The sequence below is a fragment of the Schistocerca piceifrons genome, chromosome 8 (genome assembly GCF_021461385.2).
Source record: "Schistocerca piceifrons isolate TAMUIC-IGC-003096 chromosome 8, iqSchPice1.1, whole genome shotgun sequence".
In the NCBI taxonomy this organism is placed as follows: domain Eukaryota; kingdom Metazoa; phylum Arthropoda; class Insecta; order Orthoptera; family Acrididae; genus Schistocerca; species Schistocerca piceifrons.
The window spans coordinates 279,120,465-279,140,310 of NC_060145.1; the positions used below are offsets into that span (position 1 = coordinate 279,120,465).

At 41.7% G+C, this 19,846-nt stretch overlaps 1 protein-coding gene across 1 annotated transcript in view; it reads left to right on the plus strand.

The window, feature by feature from the left end:
- LOC124711840 (scavenger receptor class B member 1) overlaps positions 1-19,846 on the plus strand; it is a 413,438-nt gene that overhangs the window by 313,873 nt on the left and 79,719 nt on the right. The window contains exon 3 of the mRNA XM_047242064.1: positions 19,171-19,262. Coding sequence (XP_047098020.1) covers positions 19,171-19,262 — 92 coding nt within the window. The remainder of the gene's footprint in view (positions 1-19,170; positions 19,263-19,846) is intronic.

The window sequence follows — 19,846 nt, forward strand, 5'->3', positions numbered from 1 at the left end:
CACTAAGACTACCCTCTCGGGCGCTTATCGAGTGGGGCAGTAGTGTTCTGTAACACGTTGAGTACGACCCACCTATAAGCATCTATATCATGTTTCCTTGACAGTCGTTTTATCTCGAGTAACATGAGCAGAAATATCGCGTAACTATAAACTGAAATCTCGATAAGTGACGAACCTAATCAGACGTCGGAACAGAAGTTTCTCCTCCATACACGACATAAATACACTATTTTTAAAACCATCTAATGTGATTTCGTAATTAGAAACTGGCTACGTGATCTGTCCTTATTCATAAAACACAAATACCGACGATCCTACCTACTCTATAGACCTGCATTTTAAAGTAGATCGTTTGCATATCTAAATGTGCCAAGGTGACTCTGGGTGAATAACAACTTCATTGTGTTGCAGCATTAATGGCCATCAGTGTAACAACAGTTTAAGCTGATACCACTCCCGGTATGCAATAGCCACTTCTGCTCTGACTAATATCCAGGCGCCACGACCGTCTCACCAGCAATTCTTTATCAAATGTGCACTGCAGTTGTTGAAGTAACACTATTTCGCTTGCATTTATCGCGAATCTGTCGCCCCGAGATAAGTCTCAAGTGACTGAAAAAAAAACTCAAGTGATTCCTGTATATAAAAAAGTTAATGGAACAGACTAATATCCTTATACATTGGTTTGTTGCAGAGTTCTTGAAGATATTCTCAGAACAAATGAGACAGAAAATCTTTGGTCTGTGTATTAGCACGGTTTTAGAAGGCATAGCTAGTGCGAAATTCTGCTTGCCCTTCACATGACATCCTAGAAACTGTGGATGGAGGACAACAGGCAAATTAGATATTTCTATATTTACGGTGTCCCACTGCAGGCTGTTAACGAAGGTACGAGCGTATGGAATAAGTTCTCAGATATGTGACTGGCTCGGACACTTCTTAAGCAAAAGAACCTTGTACATTGTGCTCAACAACGAGTGTTCATCAGAGACAATCGTGAGAGAGAGCAGAATAGGGCGCTCCGCGGAACTCGCATACCGCACGGGACTTTCGGAGTATCTGTGTAGCTGCAGATGTAAATTTTGTTTCCACCTCTCTAGAATGTACCAAGTTACGTGGTGTGTATAGAGATGTATTGCCTTAGTTACTGGCACAGCAAGCGGTGCAGTCTGAAACTACTACGTTGTTTCAACAAGACGATGTCCAACCTCACGTTAGTATTAACGCCCGACAGCATCTAAACAGCATATGCCCTCTTCGTTGGATTGCAAGGAAAGGATCTGTCCCATGGCGGGCTATATCATCTGTCAACCAGCTCTCTTCACTTGAAGGTTTGCGTGAATACAGTCGAGTCTGTACATTGCACTCACACAAATCTTCAATTGGAGACGGTTGCCTGCCTAGGTGGTGAGTCTTTTTCTTGTCTTTTCCTTGTGTTTTCGTTTGTTTACAGTCAACTGCAGCAAGGGGACGAGCTACGTTACCCACTCGTACTGCACTGGGTATAGCACTGGAGAGTCAGTCAGTTTTATGCTACCTTTCTAATGTCACGTTTACTGAATGGTACGCTGTAACACGCTTTTGAACAGATCTTGAGGAGAGGAAGTGGACTACATGATAAAAAAATATAAGGCACTTTTTAAAACAGACGTGTTGTTGCTCATATTTTCGTAGCAAACGGAGAAAGCCAATCATCCTAGTTAATATCCATCCGGTAGTTACACAACATTTTCATGACATTTTTTATTTTGCCTCGGGGCAAAAAGTTATTTGTGGTGGTCATGATAAATGGTACAATCCTCATACCCTTAGCAAAGATACACTGCATTTATTCTTCATAACATACAAAAGCAGTACAGCTTCTATGCTAAGCAATCTGAGACTCTCCCTCTGGTAGAAACATAGGTCAGCATCCGCCTCTGACCCGGTAAAATTTTCTTAAAATCCGTATTACTTGTTGTGGCTCTGACACGTCGCATTACACCAGGCTGCTGCCTCCGCCTATGGTAGCTGCGAAGATAAACACGACAACGGTACTCAATTGTCGGTGAAAGAGACTAGCTCGTTGATTAGCACGTTTTCACTACCGTTACCCACACTCCATTAGCGCTCGCGTCGGGTATCGCCGCAGCTTCAAGAACCGCCGCCTCCCGTTAAAGTAATGTCACATGTTGTTCAGTATCTTTGTCACTCAGCCTGTTATTGGCGGTGACGCACTCTATAGGCTACTCTCTATTTCTCGAACTATTATCACTCAACACAATCGTTAATTTCAAGACAATGTTTGCTAAAAGCTAAATTTATTTTTGTAACTATGTTCCTTTGTTCTCCCCTTTTTATTTAGTAAAATGAAGGTAAAGTCTAAAAGCTTTGTTAAACAGATGGCGGATTCAAGCTATACAAATGAAATACGTCCGTTAATTTCATAATGTATTTTAAGAATTATATAAACATGAACTAAAATGAACGACGCACAATGTACTGTGAAATTATTTGTTACATCTGTCCTCTGTCTTTCATCTTTTGCTGAATAACGCATCACACGTGTTGAACTATATTACATTAATGGGTCTTTGAATTCTTATTCTTCTTTCTCTTAGGTCTATAATCTTGTTCTGTCCTCGGTTCCATCTTTTAAATAGAGCGTATTGTATTGTATTTGTATTGTTCTTTGCATCCGCTCCACATGTTCCTTCTAGTATTGTTTATGGTCTTCTATTTTGTGATTTAGAACAAAAATATTCAGTTCTTATTTGTTTTCAATAAGAATCCTGTCCACCTTAATGCAATATTTGATTTCTATTAATGATTTTAATTTATTTTATGATGAAAGAATCTCTCTTACACTATTTTGTTGTATTACACACGTTACCTAACTATACGAAGTTTCATTCCGCACAACGTCTTTGTATTTTACTTTAGTTTTAGACGACTGTTGACAAAGTGCAATTTGCGACGCTTGATATGTGTTAGTTCATAATATTTTGTTATTTGCACCACCTTTGAGCGAAGTATTTGTCACGACACATCTACGTAAATTTTTTATTGTTACGTTTTTGCACGTTCCAACCTAGGACGAAGATGGTCTGCACCGCAGATTGAAACTGGTAGTCGGTAACAAATACTTGTGATCTAGACACAGCTTATTTACACTATGTGACCAAAAGTATCCGGACACCCCCAAAAACATACGTTTTTCATATTAGGTGCATTATGCTGCCACCTACTGCCAGGTACTCGATATCGATGACCTCAGTAGTCATTAGTCATCGTGAGAGATCAGAATGGAGCGCTCCGCGGAACAAGGCAGGTGATTAGGTATAACTTGACTCATACGTCTGTACACGAGATTTCAACACTTCTAAACATCCATAGGTCCGCTGTTTCAATGTGATAGTGAAGTGGAAACGTGTTGGGTCATCTCGTCTGTTGACTGACAGAGACCGCCGACACTTGAAGAGGGTCGTAATGTGTAATAGGCAGACATCTATCCAGACCATCACACAGGAATTCCAAACTGCATCAGGATCCAGTGCAAGTACTGTGACAGTTAGGTGGGAGGTGAGTAAACTTGGCTGCTCATAAGCCCCACAATATACCCGTAAATGCCAAACGACCCCTCGCTTGGTGTAAGGAGCGTAAACATTGGACGAATGAACAGTGGAGAAACGTTTTGTGGAGTGAAAACCACGGTACACAATGCAGTGATCCGATGGTAGGGTGTGGCTATGGCAAACGCCCGGTGAACGTCATCTGCCAGGGTGTGTAGTGCTAACAATAAAATTCAGAGGCGGTGGTGTTATCGTGTGCTCGTATTTTTCATGGAGGGGGCTTGCACCCCTTGTTGTTTTGCGTGGCACTATCACAGCACAGGCTTATATTGATGTTTTAAGCACCTGCTTGCTTCTTTTTGTATCCCGCCCGGAAGGCGGCGCGTGGGTCTGCTCCTGTAAACTGAAGGGTAGGCCGAATGTAGGAAGCGAGTAGGAGCAGGAAAAGGTGAAATGCTTCGGTACTGCGTTTCAATTTAAACCACCTTTACTATAGGAAGGATTCGAATACATAACTTTGCACTGAGGAGCACGTAGGTACGAAGCTGTACATCAGTCACATCTAACATCGGCTAGAAGTTACAAAGGTAAAATCTGTAGTGGCTCGCCAGCTATGAACTGGAAACAATGTTGCTTGGTCGTCTACTCGGAATCAAATGGGCGAATCTGGAACGGCGCTGGTAGAGCTGCACAGCGCCGGCTAGAGGGCGCTGTCGTCGGTGTCGTAGTGCCAACCTAGCAGAGCGCACCTACGTTGTGGCATCCTAACTATCGATACCACACTTCCCACTGTTGAAAAGCAATTCTGGGATGGCGATTGCATCTTTGAACACGATCGAGCACCTGTTCATAATGCACGGCCTATGGCGGAGTCGTTACTCAACAATAAAATCCCTGTAATGGACTAGCCTGCATGGAGACCTGACCTGAATCCTATAGAACACCTTTGGGATGTTTTGGAACACCGACTTCGTGCCAGGCCTCACCGACCGACATCGATACCTCTCTTTAGTACAGCACTCCGTGAAGAATGGGCTGCCATTCCCCAAGAAACCTCCAAGCACCTGATGAAATGTGTGCCTGCTAGAGTGGAAGCTGTCATTAAAGCTAAGGGTGGGCCAACACCATACTGAATTGCAGCATTACCGATGGAGGGCGCCACGCACTTTTAAGTCATTTTCAGCAAGGTGTCAAGATACTTTTGATCACATAGTGTATGTATCGTGGAAAATAACCGAAAACTGTCATCAGAACATATAAAAGCGAATGTATTTGAGTTCTACGCTATGCACAGTTCATCGCCTGATGCGCCATGATTGAAACACTCTCTCAGCCGGGATCGTTCATCAACGACATTGAGATTGCTCCGTGTCCTGTGCATTTCTTGTACAAATGAGCAAGTTACTGGGGCAGGTATCTGCAGAGAAAGTCTCTCAAGAAAGGAACTGGTCCTAATTGGATGGCGGTGCAGGATCTCTGCGGATAATGTTCCTGTTGTCGCTTTCAGCACCGCCAGCATCCGGGCCAAAACTCTCTGCGCTTTACGTAAGGTGGCGAATTTCTTGCTTGCAATACAGGAGCTTGTGCAAACGTGTCGAGTGTAACTGCTAGCTTCAGAGTTTTACAAATTTCTAGGTATATGTTATCTTTCATACTCGTGGTTTGACTAGGATTCGAACCCTTCCGCCGGCGTCGTTCCCCGGTCGAACCATCCATTCACTTGGTATCTACCGTCATTAAACACGGAACTGCAAGTACATCTGTTACTTTTCCTACTCCCTTACCAACAACGCGCTACAACCAACAGAAATACTCAAAACATTCTTTGAAACTGAAGAAACTGGATCTGGATCTGTTTAATTTCTGGAACGTTATCCTAACTACAAACATCTAATGTGTGTCCATTTGCTCGATTATTAAACAATGACAAGTAGATGATATTCGACATGTACTGGGTACCTATCTGAAATAACTACAGACAGCCTATGAACACGGAATGTGTGTATACACTGTAGCACCACAGGCAGATTCAGTGTTCCCAGAATCCAACAAGAAAATATTGCCGGACACTAACTGCACTATTGCTGTCAACAGTGGTAGCCTTTTTCGATACTTAACAGAGAGTAAAACAGATAAAACTAAGAAACGAAAAACTCAACATCAGTTGCAGCAGCATCAAGGAGTAAACCATTTCCCGTTCACACAAGTGTATTTCTTGTGAGATCGTAGTCTCGTAGAATTTTTTAAACTGCAGCGAATTCGCTTTGACTTAACTACTTATTACAATCTCCACGATTGTAACTTCGATATTAGTTCTTTTCGAAGCGATGTTTTCAGCACATTTAAGTACCTGAAAATGACCTAAGATCGAAATTTCAATCGTAGAAATTGTATTAATTAGTTCAGTCGATAGTTAATTTGATGTCATTTCTGGTTCGTTTTGACCACAGACATCTTGCAGTGATATGTAAAAGTTTCTAGTTAATGTGCTGAAACGTCATGTGACGTTAATGCATCGGTCTGAAAATCTGATGTCACAGTTGTACTTTAAACTGAACTTCCGTTGTTTCCCGATAGCTTTAATTTTGATTTTACACCCTAGGACGTCCTGTAGCATCACAGATATCTGTTTGCTGTGTTGAATACATGACTAGTTCATCCATTCCGTCACTTAGTACTACCCTGAGTGATATCTTGCCACCACTTATTTTCATTGTTAAACGCAATGTTCCTATACTACAGAAGTCGTTTACGTATTTTACTTCCGTACACGGATTATACGACATTCATTCAAAATTTCGTGGAGATTATACTCTTCTTGTTTCCTGATATGATTTGCCATGATGCAAAGTTGTGCCACTTATATCCACGTCACCAAATGCTGAACAGTTCTCTCTCTGCTGCTTTATGCTCCATATATCAACATGCGCAGCAACTGTCCAAAAAACACATGTTTTTAAAAGGCTTCCATAGTAGGTGAAGTCAGTTGCGGATAAACTAACAGTTTCAAATGCAAACTGAAGCATTTTGTGGTGGTAAATTGTTAATATTTCCCGTTGTGATACGAAAGGTACTCTTGTGTTATGGGGCTGTAGTTGACTGAAATAAGTGTAAAAGTAGAAAGTACTGTATCTAAATATTTCAGGCTTGATTAATTATGTTCTATTAATTGTAATTCAGTGAGCTGGAAAGTAGGAACACGCTGTCCACGTGAAGAAGATTAAGATCAAACGCTTCAAATTTTCAACGGTTCTTACTATTCATTTAAATTGGTGTCCGCCCCAGTAGCTGAGTGGTCAGCGTGACGGATTGCCGTCCTCTGGGCCCGGGTTCGATTCCCGGCTGGGTCGGAGATTTTCTCCGCTCAGGGACTGGGTGTTGTGTTGTGTTCATCATCATTTCATCCCCATCCGGCGTGCAGGTCGCCCAATGTGGCGCCGAATGTCATAAGACCTGCGATATGGCGGCCGGACCTGCCCCGCGAGGGGCCTCCCGGCCAATGACGCCAAACGCTCATTTCATTCATTTAAATTGAATTTTGGGGTGAGCCTCAATTGATAGATGTTTCCCGTTCCTTAGGCATTATTGCGTTTTGTAGTATTATTTTTGTTGTGTTTCATCATTTTTATATATACATTTCGTACTCCAGTAGAATGGTAAAACCAGTCCAAAGCTGCAAATCTTACTTTTTTTATTCACTAGATGGGTCTCGGCCCGAAAGAAGTCATTTTCAAATCATCTTGAAGTAGTCAAAAACGGTATTTCCGAAGATGTCAGAAATGTGCAACGAACGTTACAGCGCATACAGAACTTCTGTTACCTAAATGCGCTGTAACTCTTCGTTGCACATTTTTGACATCTTAGGAAATGCAATTTTCGACTATATTAAGAGGATTTGGAAATAGGTCGCTGCCAGAAACTAGTCATCGAGTGAATAAAAAGTAAAATTTTTGACTTTGAACATGTTTTCCGTTCTACTGATTAACAGAAATCGCTGATTCAGGGTACTCCAGTATGCTGAAAGTTTGTAAATTTCTTAATTCAGATTTACAGTTTTATTATTTTCCTCTTAATAAGTTCCTTACATTTAGTGATACATTCTATGATAATGCCTATTGATACAGAAATTTAAAGTTACAAGAAATTATTAATTAATAAAAATAACAAGCAGTAGCACAACGAGGCGCTTTCATGATAACTTGTGTAGCATCCTGAATTTAACGAAATCCCTTAACACAGTGTGTGTTCTAGCAATCTACACATGACTTGCCTCGTAATGCACGTTTTCCGTCTGAGAACTTTCTTGGAATGTAAATTCAGGGTACAGGTTGGCAAAGCTAGGCACAGTTACTGTACAAAATCGTGTTGTCGCATCGCGCACATAAGCGTACACACGCGTTCGACCTCCAGCGCAATTCTGTGGGACGTTCGGCCTTACTGCGAATTCTGCAGCTGCCTACAGAACATGGAAGGACGGACACTGCCCCGCCTTGGAATAACGACCTGCCTTTGCCCCACTTCCAGTCCTCCCACTGCGCTCCACAGAAAGTTGCTGTGCACCTCTTTCAAGTTCTCCATTCATCAATGCGTAACATCATCGGGGTAAAAAAAAAAAAAAAAAAAGCAGTTTCCAACTGCGAATAGTGTCAACTTGAAAGTCGTATTAATCTACATTGTATCCAGTGGCGGCGCTCACGCTAAATATAAGTGCAAATGTCGTATGGCATTGTTGCCTGGGATATCCCACGGCGAAGGTTCAACCGCCTATCAGAAAGTTTGTTCCAGAATGAAGTTTCTCTCTGCAGCGGAGCTTGTGCTGTATGAAACTCCCTGGCAGATAAAAACTGTGTGCCGGACCGAGACTCGAACTCGGCACCTTTGACTTTCGCGGGCAAGTCCACTGCCAACATTTCTTCTTTTTTAAATCTCATTTCGTTCGTGATTGTTTGTTGCATTTGTTCGGGGCGGACCTCCCCTGATACCCGCTGAAGTTCATTGTAGATCTATTCATTCAGTTTTTTTTTTTTTTTTTTTTTATTATTACAGAGGGCAGCTAACCCTCTGAAAGAATACGCTGAGCTGCCGTGCCGGTACCAACTAATCTACTCAAGCACAACAACCTGTCCTCATAGCTTTATTTCCGCCAGTACCTCATCTCCCACCTAGTTTGGAAGGTAGGAGACGAGGTACTGGCGGAAGTAAAGCTGTGAGGACGGGTCACAGTAGCGCTGTTGGAAGAGCACTTGTTTGCGAAAGGCAAAGGTTCAGAGTTCGAGTCTCGGTCCGGTAAGCAGTTCTAATTTGCCAGGAAGGTTCAGAAAGTGTCTCCTTCCTCAGAGTACCTTGCCCACCTTTCCTGTGTGTAGAGTGTAATGGATGCATGTGTAGTGTAGCGTTATGTTCATGTATGATGATGATGATGATGATGATGATGATGTCGGGCGAGCGAGCGAGTGAAGGGAGTATCGTCACATAGCTTACTCTTCTCGAACAGCACCACCGTAGTTGCCGAGCTGAACACCCCAATCTGACGGACAGATCACGTCCAATAGTGCCACATGCCCTTGCTTCATAAGACACTGAGGAGACGTTTGGAATCTAATCCAGGACAATGGCGCAAGATCAGGAACGTTATGCTACAACCTCTCCTCATCTTACCAGTCCAATAACGGCAATCACCATCATCGGGATTCGAACAGGCTCACCTCAGAGTCCATAACCATGCACAGGCGTGCGTTTGCGACTTCGGCTACAGCGGCGGGTAGCGCTCATACTGCTCCTGTGTCGCAAATAATTGTTGATTTGATAGCTATCCAAGCGGCAACGTATGTCAAAATATACGCCTGATGGAAACCTAACGTTGTGAAATCTCAAAACTGTTATCATATTGCAATGTAGCAACACACAAATCTCAAGTTTTGCTACAAACTACGAAAAACGAAAACGGAAACACCTACAAAATTAACGCACACAACTGCAGACGTAGAGAGAGAACGTCTTAACAATAGGTTCAAACCGTACTGCGCAGGAAGGACATTTATGAAGAGGAACCTTCGGTTTCACGGTCAACCGGTAAAGATGTTGCCACGAAATCGGCGGCTGTCTCTGCGATTGATAAAAGGGAAACTGGAGGATATCGAATGCGGTGCTAACGTTGCAAAAAAAAAAAAAAAAAAAAAAAAAAAAGGCTGTGAGCACTATTGGACTTAACTTCTGAGATCATCAGTCCCCTAGAACTTAGAACAACTAAAACCTAACTAACCTAAGAACATCCGTGCCCGAGGCAGGATTCGAACCTGCGACCGTAGCGGTCGCACGGTTCCAGACTGTAGCGCCGAGAACCCCTCGGCCCCACCGGCTGGCGCTAACGTTGCAAGATTTGAATAAAGAGATGTCCGTTCTCGATGTGAGGTGCACAAATTCACTGACGGGCGGAGAGCAACAGGAGTCGAAATTGCTGGAGCTTTCACTGACTCGACTGAATAAAATATATCATTTTTGTAAAACTTGAAAAGATCACAAATGGGTTAGTTCGATCTTGAGCAGGATAAGTAGCGATCATAGTAGCAAGTGCACACCTCAGCACACTGAAGCAGATGTCATTTCAACGCTTCATTAGCTTCCACAGTGTCTTTGCTGACAGTGCTCGGCTAATATATAAATATTGCCAAAAGCTTATTTTGACCAAAAATATTATTGTGTGAAACGCTAAAGACGAGGACGTTTTGTTATAATGTGTTCCTTGTTTTGAGATGCCATTCAGCGCAGGTTTTAACTGCACCTTGTGTATTAGAGTAGATCGGTTTGACTTCATGGAAGATAAAATCTGCCAGAGGAAGACAGTGCTTAGTAATGATAGAAAGAATACGGGTAACCAGGATATTTACATTCTGATTGTAAGCATTAACATTGCCAGAGAAGGTATAGGTTCATAACCTCGAGACTAATGAGAACGAATAACCTGCCACATTTACTGTTGCAAGCGGGACTGCAAACAGTGGAATTTCTTCTAAGACTGTGAAACGAGACATTGTGCCAGAGAGCTTATTTTTTTGAGTATGTTTCCTCCACTGGACCTTTGTGTCCGTGACACACCATCATAGCACATGTTAACACCTAGCCAGAAGTTCTTAAGTGGAAAGCGTCAGTTTTTCCACTGGTGAATTTAATCTGTGACGCCCTGCTTGCTGTGGGCAACAGCATTTTATTTTGGAGCAGGTAGAGTCCTCTTCCTCCACATTTTTATAGGTTTAATGTTTTGCTTACATATGAACACCTGTGGATGTGATTTGATATCACGAAACTGGTCGTGTTCCTGTAAATTAATGTTCATATACAGCTGAAAGTGGTTGATTTCTCAAATGTGGAGTACTTCATCTGCTGTTAGCTATGTCATAAAACCGCCTTAATTAGAAAAACTACGCAAAAATCAGTGTCTGAATATGAAATGCCTACATTAAAATAATCACAATAAACATTCACTACATAAATTTATCTTATTTTATCAAGTTTAATTATGAGTATAAACGAAATTTATCCTTGGGCATTAATCCAACATTCCTAGTCCAGTACGTGAGAAAAACATGAAAAATATCGTCGTACTGTTATTTCACTGGTACAAGTAAGAAATAATGAAGAAAAGCTTCATAACAAGAACAAAACTTGAAGGAGAACAAGGGAGACATTTTATTTCATTGACGACACCTACTGATCGGCAGCAGTTTCAGCTCAAAGACCAGGAGAAGAAATTACTGCTCTACTGATGAATGTTACGGTTGTATAATTCATCGACAAAAACTCTTTAAGACCGAATCTTCAGTGTCGCTCATCAGTCAGGGGCCTTTAACAGACTTCATTAATAGAACAGATAGACTAGTGTCAGCGAAGAGCGGCCTGATTTGTCACGGGATCTTTCCGTAAGCACGAGCTCGACGGAAATGCTCAACGAACTTCAGTGGTAGATGCTATCAGAGCATCATGAACAGATTTACTCCCGAAATTCCCAGAGCGTACTCTCGAAAAAGGGCCAGAGACAGCTTACTTCTTCACACATGTCTCGCGAAATGACCACAACCAGAAAATCAGATGGTAAAGTCGCTTCCCCTGCGCGCCATTCGCGAGTAGTGGCTTTCGGGACATTGATAAAGTTGCAGTAACCTGGACATGTGAACTCTGGTGCACCGCGCCCTTGCCTCTATCAAGTTGTCATTTAATAGCCTCTTACTCACGGCAGCAATAGTTGCCCATCAAGCAGGACACCTGCTTTTCTGTCTTTAAACTAAATTACAGGTAATCAACAGACGGATAATCCTGCATTCTTGCTACTGCGGTTTCTCGCTAATTACGTGACTTTTTCAAGCCGTGCTGCCCCCGAAAACCAATTACTCATACAACGTCGAGGCCGCTGTGTCGGAACCCACAATTCCAGCCGCCGAGGGTGAGAGGTAAATCCCCGGCCTGGAGGCGTCATTTTTGTCGAAGTAGCTTGCCGTTCCAGTGCTGGATGTAATAATGACCCGTGTTAAGAGGCGCGAGGAGACTGCTCACGGTGGTCTCTCTTATTTCTGCCGACTAACCTGACCCTTTACTGTCGCTGCATCGACGTTAAACAGCTCCGCACGGGTCAGAGTTAGGGATGGCAGCTATCACTGAAACGACTACTTTCCCGTTATATATTTCTTTTTTCACACCACCTTAACCAGAGTTAAAATCGCTCAAAATAACAGGTTTCGGTTTTTTCCTATTATTTTCTGTAATAAACGTAAAAATCGAATAAAGATCGAAAAGTTTTGACTCAGTTTCAAGCATATAGAATGAGAATATTAAATAGGCTAATAAAACAGAATAGTCCTTCCACCATTCGCTACTTTTCTCTAAAAATGATAAGTGCTTGAATACTACAAAAAAACACCATATCCTCCTATTGATTCTTATTTTTTGATACTCTGCTCAGAAATCATGTAAACGAGAATAACACCACTATTTGGGCATTACGAATAGTCAGTATTAAGGGGTACAAACTGCGACTGAAAAATATTTTTTGTGTTAATTTGTCCGTTTTCAAGGGCTACAAGTATATAAAGGCGTATTATGTAGACACAGACAGCAGATGAGCTACTTTCTATTTTTATTGTATACTACGAGTGAATTGCTAAGTTCCTAATTTATTACTGTTACCATAATTTCCTTCCTCTTTTATTGTTTCAAAGAATGGCAGACAAATCTTGAAAATTTTAAAGCAAATGAAGCACTTACTTCATTGCTACGTCACTTCGTAAAAATATTTCGAGACTAAGGTTGGTGCCACTCTGAACTACGACGACGATAGCGAGAAATTACCGTACAGACCAGTGAGGGCAAGTCTTGGACACTGCACGTACTGCCTACATTATGCCACGACATACGATAACAGGGAACGAGCGGGGTGGTGTAGTGGTTAGCACACTGGACTCGCATTCGAGAGAACAACAGTTCAAACCCACGACCATCTTCATTTAGCTTTTCCGTGATTTTCCTAAATCGCTTTAGACAAACGCCGGGGTGGTTCCTTTGAAAGGACACGGCCGACTTCCTTCCCATAGTTCCCTAATCCGATGGGACCGATCACCTCGCTGTTTTGTCTCCTCCTCTAAACCAACGAACCATCTACGTCAACAGGGAAATTTTGACAGTAATGCTGTACCAGTGCTTATACCATGTGTTTGTTGTTCGTTTGGCTCAAATGGCTCTGAGCACTATGGGACTCAACTTCTGAGGTCATCAGTCCCCGAGAACTTAGAACTACTTAAACCTAACTAACCTAAGGACATCACACACATCCATGCCCGAGGCAGGATTCGAACCTGCGACCGCAGCGGTCGCGCGGTTTCAGACTGAGGCGCCTAGAACCGCTCGACCACTGATCGCTGTTCACATATTACAATAACGAAATACTTCAAACCAATGCAAAGTTTACGAATAAAAATTACTCCTTTTTTTTAAAAAAAAAAGTTATTTAAAAACTAAAAATTCTAGCACTGTTATTATGGCTAATGATATTTCGGTCTTCCTCACGGCTACTAGCAAAAATGAATACCTGTTATAACCAAGAACAAACACCGAATAATACCTGTTACTCAGAATTTAAATACCGGAATCAGTTTTAAACGGTCCGGTTTTTCTATCGCTAGCCACTGAGCTACCTCGCTCATCCCTCACCCTGCACGTCTTTGACAGCGTTAACGACGCTACAACCAAATGCGAGATGTAAGGGTTGTTATACTGCAAGCAGGTTCAACGGATTCTTAGCCTCGAACTCTCTGCTGCCCTGTGATGGTCAATTATTGCACCCATATTTTTGTATTTCACAACGATACAATATCGAGCGCAGCAAGAACCGTCACATATTCGACTAAGACGCCGCGAGTGTAAGCGATACTCCAGAGACTGCAAACTGCTCACATTAATGTGCTACAGCTCCGATTAAAGTTTCATGAAACGCAAAAGAAAGTATCATTAAATCCTAATACCACACAAACTTTGTATGTGAACCAATTTCGCAGTAAGAGTTCTCATGCGGTATGTATGAATATAAGCATTGGTGTCTTACGTAAACCTGACAAGCAAACAGAAAATCGCTGCCGTTCAAAAAACATTGACTCTGAATACAGTAAAATATTTTTTTTAAAAAATTACCTTATTCTCTGTCGATCGCTGTGTATTATTTCATGACTGGTTTCCGGCATCTTCAGATCATTCCTCATAGTTACAGGGTAACCCATCTTACTGGAACTATCAGTATACGTACATACAAATTACGCTATGCACACTGCAGAGATATTGTTGCTCTAAGAGTTTACAACAGAAAACGTTATGATATGTAACCAAAGAGCTACTATTGAGCAGAGATGCAAAGATGTTACCACAGTCTAACATAACAGTCCCGTCTCTCGGTCTCATTTTTGTTACCCCAGTGACAGCAGCGTCCCAAGCGGCCGGCAAGTGAAACTTCTGAATAGGATATCGGATGAGTGCGCATACTAACGTTTATATTGATATGTAACATAGTTTTTTGCAATAGGGAATCTACGTGTTGCCATAAAAATCGACAAAACAAAAAATTACACTACATTTGTGAACACTTAGTTTCCTGAAGACTCTGGCAGATACGAAAAGGTACATTACAGGACAGTCTGTTCACGATAATGTTATAACGTAGACACTTATTGAATAATATCGTTTTCCATTAATAACAAAAATCTGCTAATAAACATCAGAAGACCCGATCTTTTACAGAAAAACATCGTGTATCTACCCAACAAATCCATCACAACTGTAGCTTAAGGCAAAAACGCACAGACATGATAACAAATCGTCAAAAAGTATAAAACTCTTTCCCGGCACAAGAGAAATCGATTCCACAATTGTTGCTCAGTCCGAGCCAAATACGGAAAGAATCTTCGACACATTCATTTTTGAAGCAAAGGCAATTACATTTACAAAAATACTAGTGTATTAGAAAGTCGAGTGAAGGCCGGCCGCAGTGGCCGAGCGGCCTAGCTTCAGTCTGGAACCGCGCGACCGCTACGGTCGCAGGTTCGAATCCTGCCTCAGGCATGGATGTGTGTGATGTCCTTAGGTTGGTTAAGTTTAAGTGGTTCTAAGTTCTAGGGGACTGATGACCTCAGATATTATGTCCCATAGTGTTCAGAGCCATTTGAACCATTTTTGTCGAGTGAAGTGTAAGACTGCGCGACTCATTGGACTCCATAAAAAAATTTTGTCTGTGAAAGTGTCTATGATAATAACAACAGACAGTAACAGAATTATATGCTTTTCATGCTTAAAACGTGTTTTTAGCGGAATAAGCTGTAAACACAGATACATTCTAAAGTATTTCTTCATGAATGGGTTGTAGTTTGTCACTGAATCAATGTGATGCAGCTATTTCTAAGTGTATTTCAAGATCATTCATGTCTCTAGGTAACTTACTAACACATGGAAACCAAAAATATAATAAACTATTCCGTTAATTAAGTAGAAATAATTAAAAACGAACATTATCCTTACGACGCTTGTGACACTCTGCTTTCTCACCGCTTGGCGCGCTAGTGTTGCTCCAGCTATTAAACAGCAATGACACTAGCACCAATGTGTGTCCTGACTGTGTTTATTAGACTGTGTTTATTACAACTTAGCACATACTGTCGCAACAATTCCGCTCACTTTTGCTATGCACTGCGACTATAACGCGCCAAAAAATGGTTCAAATGGCTCTGAGCACTATGCGACTTAACTTCTGAGGTCATCAGTCGCCTAGAACTTAGAACTAATTAAACCTAACTAACCTAAGGACATCACACACATCCATACCCGAGGCAGGATCCGAACCTGCGACTGTAGCGCCTAGAACCGCACGGCCACTCCGGCCGGCGTAACGCGCCAAGCGGACCGTAAGCTGCATTGTTGAACATGTTGATGATCTGTAACACGGCTTTTCCAAAAGGGAGTTAACTTAGTGCAATAAGTTGTACCAATAACAGAAAGAACACACACAATTTGTCATCCTATGGGTTTCCTAAGCATCACAGGAGGTACGAAACAGCACATTAGAGGTCCATTAAGTTAAGATTTTCTTGTAACCTACAGATATTTACTGAAGAATCATGTATCTTTTTAAGAGCAAAAAATGAACAGTACACAGTAGAAGACACGGCGAACAGCTGGAAGGTGCCGTATATCAATACAACGTGAAGTTCCGTTCATTACACTTGGAAGTAAATTAATTTGTGATTGCATGAAGTAGGAAACAGGTGTTGAATTCAGTATCTACATTATTTAACGTACCAAGTAAGTTGCCATAACCGTAGCTGAAGAGAAAACTACCATGATAATAAAACGACCAAAATAATAAAACTATTTGCCGGCTCTATAAAGAATCAGAGCCATAACTTCAAAATTATTCAACACAGTCGTTTGTTGAAGAACAACTTACCACTTCATATTAATTCAGAAACACGAGTGAAGGGCAGCAATGATCAAATCTTTAGATTTCGGGAAAAATTATTGCATGTCGAGTAAAATTCCAATCTTAATAAGTCAGCAACAGATCTATGTGATTCCTAGGAGTGAAATACTGTGTTTATATCTTTTTGCTTTCAGTGGGCCGAGCTGCAGTTACATACAGTTTTTCAAGTATTTCTACAGGAAGACATGGTAGCTTATGATATTTTATCCATGAGTTTGGGCTCTGTTTACATTCATTTTACGATTATTCAGGTCTCCTGATATTTTCCGAAGGCTTGGGGCGCAAAAATATAACAGTTATTTCGTAAATTAAGTAGAAAAATAATTAAGACAGACATTAATGGTATGGCACATACGACGTTAAGTGATGAACGGCTTTCTTGCCACTAGGCGTGCCATTGTGTCTTCACTTGCGAAACGGTTAACTTTCAGAGCAGAGAGAATAGTGACGTATATGTCAGGGTATGATATTATCTTGTGTACCAGTAAACTCTACAAAGGATGTCATTAAGCAGCAACAGAACAAAGCCTGTTACTATATTCTCTCTTCGAAGGACTCTCATTCGACACGCAGTTTCAATTGTGTCCTTGACAGTGACACCAGCCATGTTAACGAGGCACTTGGGTCAAGACGAAGCGAGAAGGCGGCGTAATTGTGTCCATGGGAAGCCTCGCCTACACAAAGGACCGGTTTCCAGGATGCCTGAGTCCTTGAGGCCGAATCGCTTGGGCCTAACGTACGCCAGAAATCTCTATCAAGGATGTAATTACGACTAGAAACTCATGTATTCGTTTTTTCGTATCCTTAACTGGAAGATAAAACCCACCTTTGCTTCTGACAGCCTCGAATAACATCGAAACCAAGTAAAACATATCATGCATAACTAACCTTTCGTTTCTACCAGCGGGTGAAAAATTCGCTAACTTGCTACCTTGCGAAATGCTTCGAAACAACCAGTTGTTATCAATATCAACTTAAAATACTGCCAAATAGTTTGGTCTGTTCTCAAACATTAGTCTCCTATTTCAGTTTTTCCCAACAAAATACGGCATATTTTAGGAGGCGACTTTCAAGATCACTCGTGCGTTGGCGCTTTGTAGATATATCTCTTGTTTCAATAGAAATGGATGGCCGTTTACGTATTGCGAGGGGGATCAGTAACCGAAGCTTGTGGACGCCCTTCGTATTTCCATGACAGACAGATGAAATGAGGACTTTTGGTTAAATAATTGAATTTATTGACGTATTTCTGTAACATTCTGCTTGGACAAGAGATAAACTGGTCGTTTATTATAACAAAACATCTGTAAACGAATGGTATTCGTCCGTATATCGAATTTAAATGAACATACGTTGCTCTTTCACAGATGACCATAGCACTAAGTAGTAGTTACTGTGAATTTAAGTCCAGTAAGTTATAACTCTGCATCCAGTAGTAAAGAGTTTCACAAAAGCTTCCATTGTTATACTACCGTCGCACCGAGCGAGGTGGGGCACTGGCTAGCACACTCGACTCGCATTCGGGAGGATGACGGTTCAGTCCCATGTCCGGCCATCCTGATTTATGTTTTCCGTGATTTCCCTAAATCGCTCCATGCAAATGCCGGGATGGTACCTTTGAAAGGGCACGGCCGACTTCCTTCCCCATCCTTCCCTAATCCGATGAGACCGATGACCTCGCTGTTTGGTCTCTTCCCCAAAACAACCCAACCCTACCGTCGCAACAAAATGCGTTTCCATTTTGTCGTAACTGTTTTGAGACGACAATGAGGATTGTCTGTTTTTCTGGTGATACAGAACTTAATTATTTTTAACAATGTTGCAGACTCGTTTTTACTGTTGTTTGAGATGACATGAGTGCATTCTGTCTAAAGATTGTTCACAGACTTCTTTGGGAGTAAAGTGGGCGGATATAGTATCTTTCTACAGCCGTGAGTGTGGGTACAGTATTCATAGGCCAGTAGACTTACACTCTGGATCTTTTATAAAGTCTCGAACACCCACGTATAAAGTAGCTCCAAACGACTGATTACTTCACAAATTATTTAACGTGGTAAATATTTGAATGTAAGCATGTAAGTGAGAAAAATTTCTGAATTCTGCTTGAACTTCGTTGGAAGTCGCTAAGTGCTCTCGTATTCGAATTCTGGATGAATATAGTCTGGGTTAGTCGTGACCTACGTTGCCTCAACGTATTTCTAACTTTAATACTTCCCTCACTGTGTTAAACTTGTACTTAAGATTATGCCTCTTAATGAACAGATAATAACAGCACTTTAAATTTTTAAATTTCGTCGATAACTATACGAAGTGTTGAAAATTAAAATTTTTTCGACCCTGGAAACCATTAGCTTGGCAACCAGGAACTGGAACATTGCACCACGAACCATGAACCGACTTAGTCGTTCAGTGGTACAGTAGATAATTTGCGTGGTGTCCGCGTCGCGCCAGCATCATAGGAGATAGCTGCAACACACCACAATTAAACTTGATTCGTGCACAGATCTGGAGGGCGAATAAATTTTTGACACACGTCAAAATAATTATTTTTCGTATCTATTCCTGTGTACCTTTTGCTTTGCACGGTAGACTTATGTCCATTTGTTGTTGCAGGTCGGCTTGCCGTGATCGTGGTGGGAGTCTTCACCTTGGTGCTGGGTATCATCCTGTCCACCATCCCGTGGGCGGACTACATCATCCTGAAGGTGAGGACGCAGCCGCTGTAAACTCCAGGCAGAACAAAGCATGCATTTGGCCTGGTCTTAACAGTGAAACACTCGGCTCGCTGTAAGATTTTCCCCCATTACGTGCTTCATGTCCACAACAGATTGGTAGCAGTTTATTTGGCCACTTCGTAAGGCTATGTCTTCAGTAATATTAAACAGTAATAGTCTAGGTGGTACTGGTATCATCTCGAAACATTGGTTTTTTACTTTTATATTCGATCGTAAAATTATAGGCTGGGGTGCAAAACTTAATTTTCGTATGATTTGTCACTGCCAACTAACATAGCTCTATGAAACTTAGAGCATATATATAAAGAACTGCTACGGTATAGTAAAGGGGATAACTGAAAGAAATAGGCAACGATAACAACACAAATGACACTTCTATTCAAAGACAATAGTTACTCTAAAGCCACCGCAGTTAATGATGATCACCTTTACGTTACATGGGGCGGGACATGGTTCTTAATACGATGTTTAATCAGCATGGATGTCCGCCCCCGGTAGCTGAATGATCAGCGTGACGGATTGTCAATCCTCTGGGTCGGGGAATGTTGTCCGCC